Source organism: Carcharodon carcharias, chromosome 16, assembly GCF_017639515.1.
Source record: "Carcharodon carcharias isolate sCarCar2 chromosome 16, sCarCar2.pri, whole genome shotgun sequence".
In the NCBI taxonomy this organism is placed as follows: domain Eukaryota; kingdom Metazoa; phylum Chordata; class Chondrichthyes; order Lamniformes; family Lamnidae; genus Carcharodon; species Carcharodon carcharias.
The window spans coordinates 8,806,977-8,820,243 of record NC_054482.1 but is presented as its reverse complement, the minus strand read 5'-3'; the positions used below and the strand labels follow the sequence as shown (position 1 = coordinate 8,820,243).

Genomic DNA, 13,267 nt, shown 5'->3' with positions numbered 1-13,267 from the left:
CTGTGGATGCTGGAGATCCCAGATAAAAACAAAAAGTCAGGAAAAGCTCAGCAGGTTGGGCAGCATCAGTGGAAGTAGAAACAGAGTTCACGTGTCGAGTCCAGTATAACTTTGGGTACCAAAAGAGAGTCACATTTGTCTTGAAACGGTAACTCTGTTTCTCCCTCCACAGACGCTGCCTGACGTGCTGAGTTTTTCCAGAATTTTCTGTTTTTATTTCAGTCTATTGATATTGGTTCAGTCACAGTGGGAAATAGGTTAGTTTGAAAATATTACGTAGTTAAATAAACCAAAAAATTCTTTAAAGCCTTGTCTCCATTGTTAATCTATTATTAACTACACATGAATCAACAGCAGCTCGAACAGGAATAGACAATTCAGCCCCTCAATGCGATTCCTCCATTCCATTAGAACATGACTGATCTCAACCCCATTTACTCACCTTTGACTAATATCCCTTAATATCTTTACCTAACAAAAATCAATTGATCTCAGCCTTGAAAGCTTCAGCTGACCACAGGCTTTTGGGGGTGAGGGTTCCACTTACTAATACCCTTTGTGAGAAAGAAGTACTTCCTGATTTCCTGAATGGCCTTGCTCTTCGTTTAAGGTTATACCCCTTTGATCCAAATTCCCCATCAGTAAAAAGTAGTTTTCTCTATTTATCCCATCAAATGCTTTTATCATCTTAAATTCCTCAGTTCAATCATTCCAAACCTTCTAAACTGAAAGGAACACAGACAAATTTGTGCAGTCTGTCCTCATAATTTGTCCCTTTAACCTCCTAGGTTTCATTTTGGTGAAACTGCAGTGTGACTCCTCTAACACCTATATAGGTAAAATTGGCTCTGAAGAAGAGTAATACGGACTTGAAACATTAATTCAGTTTTTCTCTCCACAGATGCTGTTAGACCTGCTGAATTTTTCCAGCATTTTCTGTTTTTGTCTCAGATTTCCAGCATCTGCTGTAATTTGCTTTTATCTTAGATAAAATCAGTGCTGAGGTGCAGTATCTATGGCTGAATGCAATACCCTAGATGAAGTACAAATTCCACCTCTTTGTATTCCAAGCCATGTCCCAGAGTCTCCTGCAATGGTGAGAATGGTGATGCATGTCATAAATTTTGTGGTCTTGTGTACCTACATCAGTGCTGCTAACTTAGTCCACAATTTCCTAAACAAGCAATTAGAATATGTCACAGTGAGCATTGCTAATGCTGGCACAGTATTGAATAGAAAAATCTAATATTTTTAAAAAGGTGAAGATTACTAAATGTTGGGATTCAGGGAGATTTGCTAGTCCTTGTACATGAATAACTGAAAGTTAACATGCAGGTACAGAAATCAATTAAAAAGGCAAATGGTATGTTAGCCTTTATTGCAAGGGGTTTACAGTATAAGAACAAGAAAGTCTTGTTGCAATTATATAGGGCTTTGGTGAGTCCACATTTTGCACACCTCACCTCAGGGAGGATATACATGACTTAGAGGCATTGCAATAAAGATTCACTAGATTGATTTCTGGGACAAGATTGCTGACCTGTGATGAGATATTGAGTAGAATGAGCCTGAATGCTTGAGTGCAGAAGAATGAGAGGTGATCTCATTAAAATATTTAAAACTTAGATCATTTGACAGGAGAGATACTGACAGTTGTTGCTCCTGCATGGAGAACCTAGAGTCATAGTCTCAGGACAAGTGGTCAACCATTTAGTATTGAGATGAGGAGAAATTTCTTCACTCAGGTGTTCATGAATCTTTGGAATTCTTTACCCCAGAGGGTTGTGGGTGCTTGTTTGTTAGTTCAAGATTGAGGATGATTTGGGTTATGAGATTCAGACAGGAAAGTGGAAGTGATATAAAAGTTCAGCATTTTTTTATTGTATGGTGCAGCAGGTTCAAGAGGCTGTAAAGCCTTCTCCTGCTCCTATTTCTGCTGTTCTCATGTTATTAAGCACTGATAGGCAGCATGTGGCTGGGACCCAGCTGTAAATCAAATATTGACAGGTCAGTTCAGTTAAGCTTTACCAAAGAAAACACAGAGAACAATGAGACTTAATACCCTTAATTAGCACATTCCTTAGATGATATCACCACCTTCAACACCTCTTTGTCCTTTTGTCTATGACATCTTTTGGCTATCTCCACCTATCACTGGCCCTCTATCCAGCTCTACCTGTCCCACCACCATACCCCACCCCCTTAAACCAGCTTATATTTCACCTCTTTTCAATTTTTACTTAGTTCTGTTGAAGAGTCATATGGACTCAAAACATTAACTGCGTTCCTCTCTGCAGATGCTGCCAGACCTGCTGAGTTTTTCCAGGTATTTTTATTTTTGTTTTGGATTTCCAGCATCTGCAGTTTTTTGCTTTTATATTTGAGACTTAATGCAGTGTCAGCAAAGTTTATCTTATGTGGTAAGTTCTCACCAGAAATTTAGATTAAAGGAGCTGTATCTAAATAATTCCAATGGCTTCCCAACTGTTCTCTCACAAATTACTTAACTGATAAGCCAAATAAATTAAAATGTCTGAGTAAAAAGATGGCTATGTATTTCAGAAATAGAAATGGACCAAGAGAGTAGGCATAACTATTGTAGGTGGAGTTCAATGTGGGGAAGTATGAGATCATCCACTTTGGATCCAAGTAAAACAATTCAGAATATTTTCTAGGCACCTTGGAGGAGCAAAGGGATATGGACACAAATCACTAAAATCCAGAGTACTAAAACAATAAAAAAAACACTAATGGAATGGTGGCTTTTATCTTAAATGGGTTGGAATAGAAAAGTGAAGAAGTAGTGTTTTAGTTCTATGGAACCTTGGTCAGATCTCATTTGGAACAGTGCATTAGTTTTGGGCACTGAACCTAAGGAAGCATATATCAGCCTTAGTGGAATATACTGCAGAATTATACCATGGTTTAAATAGTTAAATTATATGGAGAGGTGGCCTCACTGACTGACTGAGTAAATAAATAAATGAAAAGTTCCATCATGATCTATTTGAATGGGGGAGTGGGCTCAAGGGGCCACATAATCTATTCCTGCTCCTATTTCTTATGGTCTTATAAACTTGGTTTGGATTTTCTTAAGCTCAGAAGACCGACAGGTGATCCAGTTAAAGTTGATAAAGGGATTCAAAGGGGTGACGAGAAGCACTTTTTCACACAAAGCATAGTGAAAATCTGGAGCTCTCTTACTCAAAAAACTGGCTAAATTGTAATTTTCAAGACTGATATCAGTAGACTTTTGCTAGATGAAAGCATCAAGGGATATGAATGTAAGGTACTAAATGGAGTTGAAGCACTGTTCATCTACAATCTAATTGAATGATGGAACAGGCTCAGGGCTAAATGGCCTACTCCTGTTCCAATTTTCCCGTGTAGAAATAGTTGCTAGTTTCAATCTCTCTGATAAAGCATAACTATACAGACAACATTTCTATTACATGGTAGTAACCTACTTTCACTGAATAGCTTTTTAAAAAAAAATCTATTGGCCCCTGAAGAATTTCTTTCACCATTCCAGAGGGTGGAGCAAATCATCTTCAAGGCCCATTTGATTATTTTGAAAAGACTTTACTTGCATAGGTTTCATTGTTCCCCATTCAATTATCTTAAAAATAGCCCCAGGGTTTAAAATATTAATCTTTATTAAAAAGATTAAGGCCCTTTTAGATGCAGGTGCGCAGCAAGAATTTTGGCATCAAGTCACTGATAAATATACCAAGTGAAAATCTTTTGTTTTTATTATGACAGCACCAAGAGTCTAATTTTTAGAAAGATTAGAATGGATGATAACTACTTAGAAAAGAAAAAAAATGTAATTTAATGTTAATCTGTGACAAAGGAAGGGAAGTGACTCAGGGATTTTGAATTTGCAAATAGTCTGACCATATCCGATTTCTAACTTTTTTAAAAAAGCAGTATTAGTACTTACAAATCTTTAAGAATTCACTTTTCTTTTCATTTTTTTGGAAAAGGAATGCTACGTTTTTATCATTTAATTTGCTTTTCTTCTCCCTGGAATGAATAAACAACAAGTTGCATTAATGTAACACCTTTAATCCCAAGGCTTCACAAAGTGTGAGAATAGGACGGATAACGAAAAGCTTTGTTAAAGAGGTGTATTTTTGAAATTGGCTGAAAGGAGCAGAGCAGAGAGGGGGAGAATTGGCAAGTTTAGGACAGGAATTTCAGAGAGTGGGATCTGTATGAATGAAGGGATGGACACCAATCATGGACTTAAGGAGGAGGATGCAAAAATGTCAGAGGAACAGAGTGTTTGGGAGGGGGCACTGTAGTATTGGAAGACATCAAGGAGATGAGGGAAGGAGAGGCCATAGAGGTACACTTTGTTGAGTTTCTCCATTGGTATAACTGTGGTACAACAAGCCTTCCACTTCAGTGGTGCTCACCTATGATTATTTTCAACCTAATATCTGATGTAATGTTGAACTAATCATCTGTGAAGTGCTACGTTTAATGGTTCCAAATGTGTTTCATGGGACAACTATTTGGACTTTAAAATAATTGTTTTTGGATGGATAAGTGTGGCACCTTATTTGCACCCCACATTATATCACGTTTTTGACATTATCCAGAATAAAACAAGATATTTGATTTAAAACAAAGGGGCAATATTATTTTATTTCTACCATTCTGACATAGAATTGTATAGAATGTGCAGCACAGAAACAGGTCATTCACCCCAATTAGCCTGTTCCAGTGTTTGTAATCCACATGAGTCTTCTCCTATTCCATTTACATTTTCTCAATCTTTCAGTCTATCTTTCTATTATCTTTTCCCTCATTTGCTTATGAAAGCACCTAAACTATCTGCCTCAACAACTTGCTGTAGTGGCAAGCTCCACATTTGAACCATTCTCTGAATGAAGAAGTTTCTCCTTCGTGAGTTTTGGCTTCTCCCACAAGTGGAGAGATTATCTCCACATATACAAGCAACCCGTTCACAATTTTAAAGCCTTTAACCAGGCCTCCTCTAAGCCTTCTATTTACTGGAAAATCTGCTCAGTCTTTCCTGATAGCTGTAATCCTTTGTTTTGGAACCATCCTTCTATAACCTTTTTGCCTGTTCTCTATACAGCTCTTATAATATGGAGACTGGAACTATTTGCACTGTACTCTAAGTGTGGTTTGACAAGGGTCCTAAACAAGTTTAACATCATTTCATTATTTTTTAATACTATACCCCTAGAAATAAATCCCAGCACTTTATTCATATTTTGAATTGTTGTGCTGACCTGGGGTGGTGCTTAATGATTTGTTTTTGATATCTGTCCCACTGCTCCGGGCAGTTGTATGCTTGGCTTTAAAACATGGACACAAAACAGAATATGATCCTAAGTTAAAGAGAGGAAAACAAAACAATTTGTGCTGAAGCTGGATTTACTTTGGGTCAGTGATCAGAGTGTTACGAATGGCTTGAATATCTCTCCCTGAGCTCCTGAACGCTATTCAGACAGAAAGGTGGAATGCAAAGTGTGGACATTAGTGTTGAGAATTTCTGTGGGGCTTCTCTCAATTGGCTTTTAAAAAATGTATTTGTTCATGGAATGTGGGCTTCGCTCGCAAGGCCAACGAATTGATTGCTGATCGATAATTACCCTTGAGACGGTGGTTGTGAGCCACCTTCTTGAACTGCTGCAGCCCATGTGTTGTAGGAACACCCACAGTGCTGTTAGGGAGGGAGTTCCAGGATTTTGACCTAGTGACATTGAAGGAAAAGCGATATAGTTCAAAGTAAGGATGGTGTGTGATTTGATGGTGGTGGCGTTCACATACATCTGCTGTCCTTGTCCTTCTAGGTGATAGGGGTCACAGGTTTGGAACGTGCTACCGAAGGAACTTGGTGAGTTGCTGTAGTGCATCTTGTAAAAAGGTACATAAGCCGTGTCTCGGTGGTGGGGGATGTGGTTGAATACAATTCTGCTGCTGCTGATGGCCCATAGCATCTCATGGATGTCCAGTTTTGAGTTGTTAAATCTGTTTGAAATCAATCCCATCTAGCACCGTGGTAATACCACATGACAAAATTGAGGGTATCCTCAATGTGAAGACAGGACTTTGCAGTGGTCACTCCTACCAATACTGTCATGGACAGATGCATCTGCAACAGGTAGATTGGTGAGGATGAGGTCAAGTAGATTTTTCCCTCACCACCTGCAGCTACGTCCGTTAGGACTTCGCCAGCTTGATTATTAGTAGTGCTACCGAGCCACTTTTGGTGATGGGTAGTGAAGTCCCCCACGTAGAGTACATTCTGTGCCACCCTCGATGCTTCCTCAAAGTGGTGTTCATGTATCTAACCGAGATTTCTTCTGATCTTTCATGAGGAAGTTATGGATCAGGAGAACGGTATAGATGAGGGCACTGTACATTCATGGGATGTGAGCATCGCTGGCTCAGCCAGCATTTATTGCCCATTCCCAATTGCCCTTTGTTCAGGGGAATCAACCACATTGTTGTGGGTCTGGAGTCACATGTAGGCTAGACCAGGTGAGCATGGCAGATTTCCTGGGGCATTAGTGAACCAAAAGGGTTTTTATGACAATCGGCAATGGTTTCACAGTCATCGTTAGACTTTTTATTTCCAGATTTTTATTGAATTCAAATTCCACTATCTGCCATGGCAGGATTCGATCCAAAGCATTGCCTTGGGCTTCTGATAAAAGCAAAAAACTGCGGATGCTGGAAATCCAATACAAAAACAAAAATACCTGGAAAAACTCAGCAGGTCTGGCAGCATCTGCGGAGAGGGACACAGTTAACGTTTCGAGTCCAAATGACCCTTCAACAGAACTAAGTAAAAATAGAAGAGAGGTGAAATAAAAGCTGGTTTAAGGGGGGTGGGACAAATAGAGTTGGATAAAGGGCTAGTGATACGTGGAGATAAGCAAAAGATATCACAGACAAAAGGACAAAGAGGTGTTAAAAGTGGCGATATTATCTAAGGAATGTGCTAATTAAGGGTAGAAAGCAGGACAAGCAAGGTACAGATAGCCCTAGTGGGGGAGGAGTGGAGTGAAGGAATCGAAAAAGGCTAAAAGGTAGAGATAAAACAATGGGTGGAAATACATTTAAAAATAATGGAAATAGGTGGGAAAAGAAAAATCTATATAAATTATGGGAAAAAAAGGGTGGGGAATTGGAAAGGGGGTGGGGATGGAGGAGAGAGTTCATGATCTAAAATTGTTGAACTCAATATTCAGTCTGGAAGGCTATAAAGTGCCTGGTTGGAAGATGAGGTGCTGTTCCTCCAATTTGCGATGAGCTTCACTGGAAAAATGCAGCAAGCCAAGGACAGACATGTGGGCATGAGAGCAGGGTGGAGTGTTGAAATGGCAAGTGACAGGGAGCTCTGGGTAAAGCTTGCGGACAGACTGAAGGTCTTCTGCAAAGCAGTCACCCAGTCTGCGTTTGGTCACTCCAATGTAGAGGAAACCGCATTGGGAGCAACAAATGCAGTAGACTAAATTGAGGGAAGTGCAAGTGAAATGCTGCTTCACTTGAAAGGAGTGTTTGGGCCCTTGGACGGTGAGGAGAGGGGAAGTAAAGGGGCAGGTGTTGCATCTTCTGCGATTGCATGGGAAGGTGGGAAGATGCAGTGAGAGGGGGTTGAGGTGTAAGGGGTGATGGAGGAGTAGACCAAGGTGTCCTGGAGGGAACGATCACTGCTGAATGCCCCCGAGGGGATGAAGGGAAGATGTGTTTGGTGGTGGCATCATGCTGGAGTTGGCAGAAATGGCGGAGGATGATCCTTTGAATGTGGAGGCTGATGGGGTGATAAGTGAGGACAAGGGGCACCCTATCATGTTTCTGGGAGGGAGAGGAAGGTGTGAGGGAGAGGAAGGTGTGAGGGAGGATGCGCGGGAGATGGGCTGGACACGGTTGAGGGCTCTGTCAACCACCATGGGTGGAAAACCTCGGTTAAGGAAGAAGAAAGACATGTCAGAGGAACTGTTTTTGAAAGTGGCATCATCAGAACAGATGCAAGAGAGGTGAAGTAACTGAGAGAATGGGATGGAGTCCTTACAGGAAGTGGGGTGTGAGGAGCTGTAATCGAGGTAGCTGTGGGAGTTGGTAGGCTTGTAATGAATATTGGTGGACAGTCTATCACCAGAAATTGAGACAGGGAGGTCAAGGAAGGGAAGGGAAGTGTCAGAGATGGACTATGTGAAAATGATGGAGGGGTGGAAATTGGAAGCAAAATTAATAAATTTTTCCAGGTCCAGACGAGAGCATGAAGCAGCACTGAAGTAATCATTGATTTACTGGAGAAAGACTTGTGGGAGGGGGCTGGAGTAGGACTGGAACAAGGAATGTTCCACATATTCCATAAAGAGACAGGCATAGCTGGGGCCCATGCGGGTACCCATAGCCACACCTTTTATTTGGAGGAAGTGAGAGGAGTTGAAGGAGAAATTGTTCAGTGTGAGAACAAGTTCAGCCAGACGGTGGAGAGTAGTGGTGGATGGGGATTGTTCGGGCCTCTGTTCGAGGAAGAAGCAGAGAGCCATCAGACCAGACACAGAGGCTGAACGTCAACTCACAGACACTTCCTCCTACCTCTCCCTGGACCATGACCGCTACTGAACATCAAGCCATTGTTTCCAGGACTGTCACTGACCTCATCTCCTCTGGAGATCTTCCTTCCACAGCTTCCAACCTGACAGTCTCCCTACCTCGGACGGCCCGCTTCTATCTCCTACCCAAAATCCACAAACAGGACTGTCCTGGCAGACCGATTGTGTCAGGCTGTTCCTGCCCCACGGAACTCATTTCTTGCTATCTTGACTCCATTCTCTCTCCCCTTGTCCAGTCCCTTCCCGCCTACATCCGTGATTCTTCTGACACCCTACATCACATCAACAATTTCCAGTTCCCTGGCCCAAACCGCCTCCTCTTCACCATGGACATCCAATCCCTCTACACCTCCATCCCCCACTGGGATGGTCTGATGGCTCTCCACTTCTTCCTCAAAAAGAGGCCTGAACAATTCCCATCCAACACCACTCTCCTCCATCTGGCTGAACTTGTTCTCACACTGAACAATTTCTCCTTAAACTCCTCTCACATCCTCCAAATAAAAGGTGTGGCTATGGGTACCCGCATGGGCCCCAGCTATGCCTGTCTCTTTATGGAGTATGTGGAACATTCCTTGTTCCAGTCCTACTCCGGCCCCCTCCCACAACTCTTTCTCCGGTAAATCGATGATTACTTTGGTGCTGCTTCATGCTCTCGTCTGGACCTGGAAAAATTTATTAATTTTGCTTCCAATTTCCACCCCTCCATCATTTTCACATAGTCCATCTCTGACACTTCCCTTCCCTTCCTTGACCTCTCTGTCTCAATTTCTGGTGATAGACTCTCCACCATTATTCATTACAAGCCCACCGACTCCCACAGCTACCTCGATTACAGCTCCTCACACCCCACTTCCTGTAAGGACTCCATCCCATTCTCTCAGTTCCTTCACCTCTCTTGCAAATGTTCTGATGATGCCACTTTCAAAAACAGTTCCTCTGACATGTCTTCCTTCTTCCTTAACCAAGGTTTTCCACCCACGGTGGTTGACAGGGCCCTCAACCGTGTCCAGCCCATCTCCCGTGCATCCTCCCTCAAACATTCCTCTCCCTCCCAGAAACATGATAGGGTGCCCCTTGTCCTCACTTATTACCCCACCAGCCTCCGCATTCAAAGGATCATCCTCCGCCATTTCTGCCAACTCCAGCATGATGCCACCACCAAACACATCTTCCCTTCATCCCCTCGGGGGCATTCAGCAGTGATCGTTCCCTCCAGGACACCCTGGTCCACTCCTCCATCACCCCCTACATCTCAAACCCCTCCCACGGCACCTTCCCATGCAAATGCAGAAGGTGCAACACCTGCCCCTTCACTTCCGCTCTCCTCACCGTCCAAGGGCCCAAACACTCCTTTCAAGTGAAGCAGCGTTTCAATTGCACTTCCCTCAATTTAGTCTACTTCATTCATTGCTCCCAATGCGGTTTCTTCTACATTGGAGAGACCAAACACAGACTGGGTGACTGCTTTGCAGAACACCTTCGGTCTGTCCGCAAGCATTACCCAGAGCTCTCTGTCGCTTGCCATTTTAACACTCCACCCTGCTCTCATGCCCACATGTCTGTCCTTGGCCTGCTGCATTGTTCCAGTGAAGCCCAACGCAAACTGGAGGAACAGCACCTCATCTTCCGACTAGGCACTTTACAGCCTTCCAGTCTGAATATTAGGTTCAACAATTTTAGATCATGAACTCTTTCCTCTATCCCCACCCCCTTTCTGATTCCCCCCACTGCTTTTTTTCCCAATAATTTATATAGATTTTTCCTATCCCACCTATTTCCATTATTCTTAAATGTATTTCCATCCATTGTTTTATCTCTACCTTTTAGCCTTTTTCGATTCCTTCACCCCACCCCACCCTTACTAGGCTGATTTCAACTGAAATTATATTCACAGCCCTATCTGTACCTTGCTCGCCCTGCTTTCTACCCTTAATTAGCACATCCCGTAGATAATATCACCACCTTTAACACCTCTTTGTCCTTTTGTCTGTGACATCTTTTGGTTATCTCCACCTATCACTGGCCCTCTATCCAGCTCTACTTGTCCCACCACTGGCCCCCCCACCCCCACCAACCTTAAACCAGCTTATATTTCACCTCTCTTCTACTTTTACTTAGTTCTATTGAAAGGTCATTCGGACTCGAAACGTTAACTGTGTTCCTCTCTGCAGATGCTGCCAGACCTGCTGAGTTTTTCCAGGTATTTTTGTTTTTACCCTGGGCTTCTGGTCCAGTGATAACACCACTATGCCATCACTTCCCCTCTGTACTAAATAATTTACCAGCACTCATTGTCCAGACTTACATATGAAAAATTACAACTTGGGCAAAGTTAGCAGAGAGCTCCTGATGCTCATGGAACTGGAACCCTTCTTCAGGAAGGAAAGAAAATGGGGGAAAAAAAGCGCAGAAAATAAAGTCCAAGGGTAAAGCTAGGGAATACACAGTGAACAGGAGGATATTGGGAGGGTTAGAGGAAGTGAGAGACCTTGGAGTGCATGTCCACAGGCCCCTGTAGGTGGCAGGACAGGTGGACAAGGTGGTAAAGAAAGCATGTGGAATGCTTTCCTTTATTGGAAGAGATATAGGATACAAAAGCAGGGATGTAATGATGGAATTATATAAAATGCTGGTTAGGCCACAGCTGGAATTGTGTGTATAGTTCAGGTCGCCACATTATAGGAAGAATATATTAGCTCTGGAACGAGTACAGAGGAGATTTACAAGCATGTCGCCAGGGCTTGAAAATCACAGCTATGAGGAAAGATTGGATAGGCTGGGGTTGTTTTGCTTGGAACTGGGGAAGCTGAGGGGTGACCTGATTGAGGTGCACAAGATTGTGAGGGGCCTAGATGGAGTTGATAAGGATGCCCTGTCTCCCCTCCTGGAGAGCTCAATTACCAGGGGGCACAGATTTAAGGTGATTGGTAGAAGGATTAGAGGGGACATGAGGAAAAACTTTTTCACCCAGAGGTTGGTGGGCGTCTGGAATTCACTGCCTGGTTTGTTGGTGGAGGCAGAAACCCGCAACTCATTTAAAAGGTACCTGGATCTGCATCTAAAGTGGTGCGACCTGGAAGGCTATGGACCAGGTGCTGGAAAGTGGGATTAGAAATGGCAGCTAGTTTTTTTTATTTTTTCTTTGGCTGGTGCAGATATGATGGGCTGAATGGCCTCTTTGTGTGTCGTAACTTTTCTTTGGTTTGAATGGTGGTAAAAATTTCTTAAAGGGCTAAGTCGGGAAGTAATATTTCAGGTACATTTCTCGCAGAAATTAAACTAGAGTGTGCTTAAAGGATCTGCAGAATATTTGGCATGGGAATTGCAAAATAAAATATTCTGGTCTTCAGCTGAGGATAACACTGAAATCCCATTTTCCTTTTATTTTCTCTGTTCTTCAAAATTATTTAGTTCAGTGACCCCGAAGGTTTCTGGTTTGTTGCAGTGTCTGTGGATTCAGTGTGACTCCCTGAAGGTTTCTGATTTGTTGCAGTGTCTGTGGATTCAGTGTGACTCCCTGCAGGTTTCTGATTTGTTGCAGTGTCTGTGGATTCAGTGTGACTCCCTGCAGGTTTCTGATTTGTTGCAGTGTCTGTGGATTCAGTGTGACTCCCTGAAGGTTTCTGGTTTGCACTGGCTTCATTGTCTGCAAAGGTGCTGGACTGGAGTTTGCCTCTTTGTATTGGGTTCAGAGGCAAAGTCCTGAGTTTGGAATTTGCCTGTTGCCAGTCGGTCCAAGTGTCTATAAAGTTCCTGGCTTGGAATTTGCCTGTTGCCAGTCGCTCCAAGTGTCTATAAAGTTCCTGGTTTGGAATTTGCCTGCCTGTACTGACTGCTATTCCCCAAAGGCTGGTTGAACTTTGCGATTCGCTCCGAGATCCGCGTCATTGGAGGGATCGCCCGGGAGAGGAAAGATGGCAACTGCGGAGCACAGCCTGAAGAGAGTAGTCTGGCAGAGTAAGTTACAGAGCGGAAAGGGGACGGGGTTGGGGTTGGGGGGGGGGGGGGTTGTGGGGGGAAGCGGCTGCGGATCCCCCCCCCCCCAACCTGGGGGCTGGAGCCAGGGCTATGACTCCCCATCTCTCTCTCTTCCCCCCCCCCCCCCCAACTCCTTTCACCCTTTCACCCGCTGACTAACGCGGAAGTGGCCGATCGGGAGGGTAACTGCTTGTCGGAGGCAGTCCCGGTCTGAGCGCCGGGTTCTCGGTCACTCCCTGTCGGCCGGTCCGAGGCTGCAATGGGGATTTGAAAACAAGTTTTCCCCTGACTCAGGATACAGAAAGGTCACTTTAAGAGGTGGGGGGGGGGGGATAAGGGCCAACACATTAAAGAAGTTTCTGCACAGCCTTCCGCTACAATCATCACTTTTTGTGTTTGTTTAGGCACCGTGTCGTATGTGTGGGAAAAACCCTATCCGCCCCCCAAAACACAAGTTGGGAAATTGACTTGTTGAAAGAAGCTAAGTAAAGCTGGGGGTGTTGCTGAGCTTCGCTTGAGTTGACAGCTCTGCCCTCCTGCGCTGAGCCTGTGGGTATGTTAGGCACAGCCCCCAAAGCTGGAAAAAAAAACTCTGTTCCTCACTTTTCCAAACTCATTCGAAAGTTTTTTTTTTGTGTGTGTCAAGGCTCAACCCCGGTGCTGTGGGCCTGTGCCGA

General features: G+C 43.6%; 1 protein-coding gene across 3 annotated transcripts in view; it reads left to right on the top strand.

Annotated features, from left to right (window-relative positions):
• The first annotated feature begins 12,254 nt into the window (after positions 1-12,254).
• LOC121289139 (syntaxin-binding protein 3-like) overlaps positions 12,255-13,267 on the top strand; it is a 53,490-nt gene continuing 52,477 nt past the window's right edge. Inside the window, exon 1 of one of the 3 annotated variants that reach the window (XM_041208237.1) lies at positions 12,255-12,569. In XM_041208237.1, coding sequence (XP_041064171.1) covers positions 12,527-12,569 — 43 coding nt within the window. In that variant the 5' untranslated portion in view covers positions 12,255-12,526. The remainder of the gene's footprint in view (positions 12,570-13,267) is intronic. The other 2 variants (XM_041208236.1, XM_041208238.1) reach the window with 2 other exon arrangements.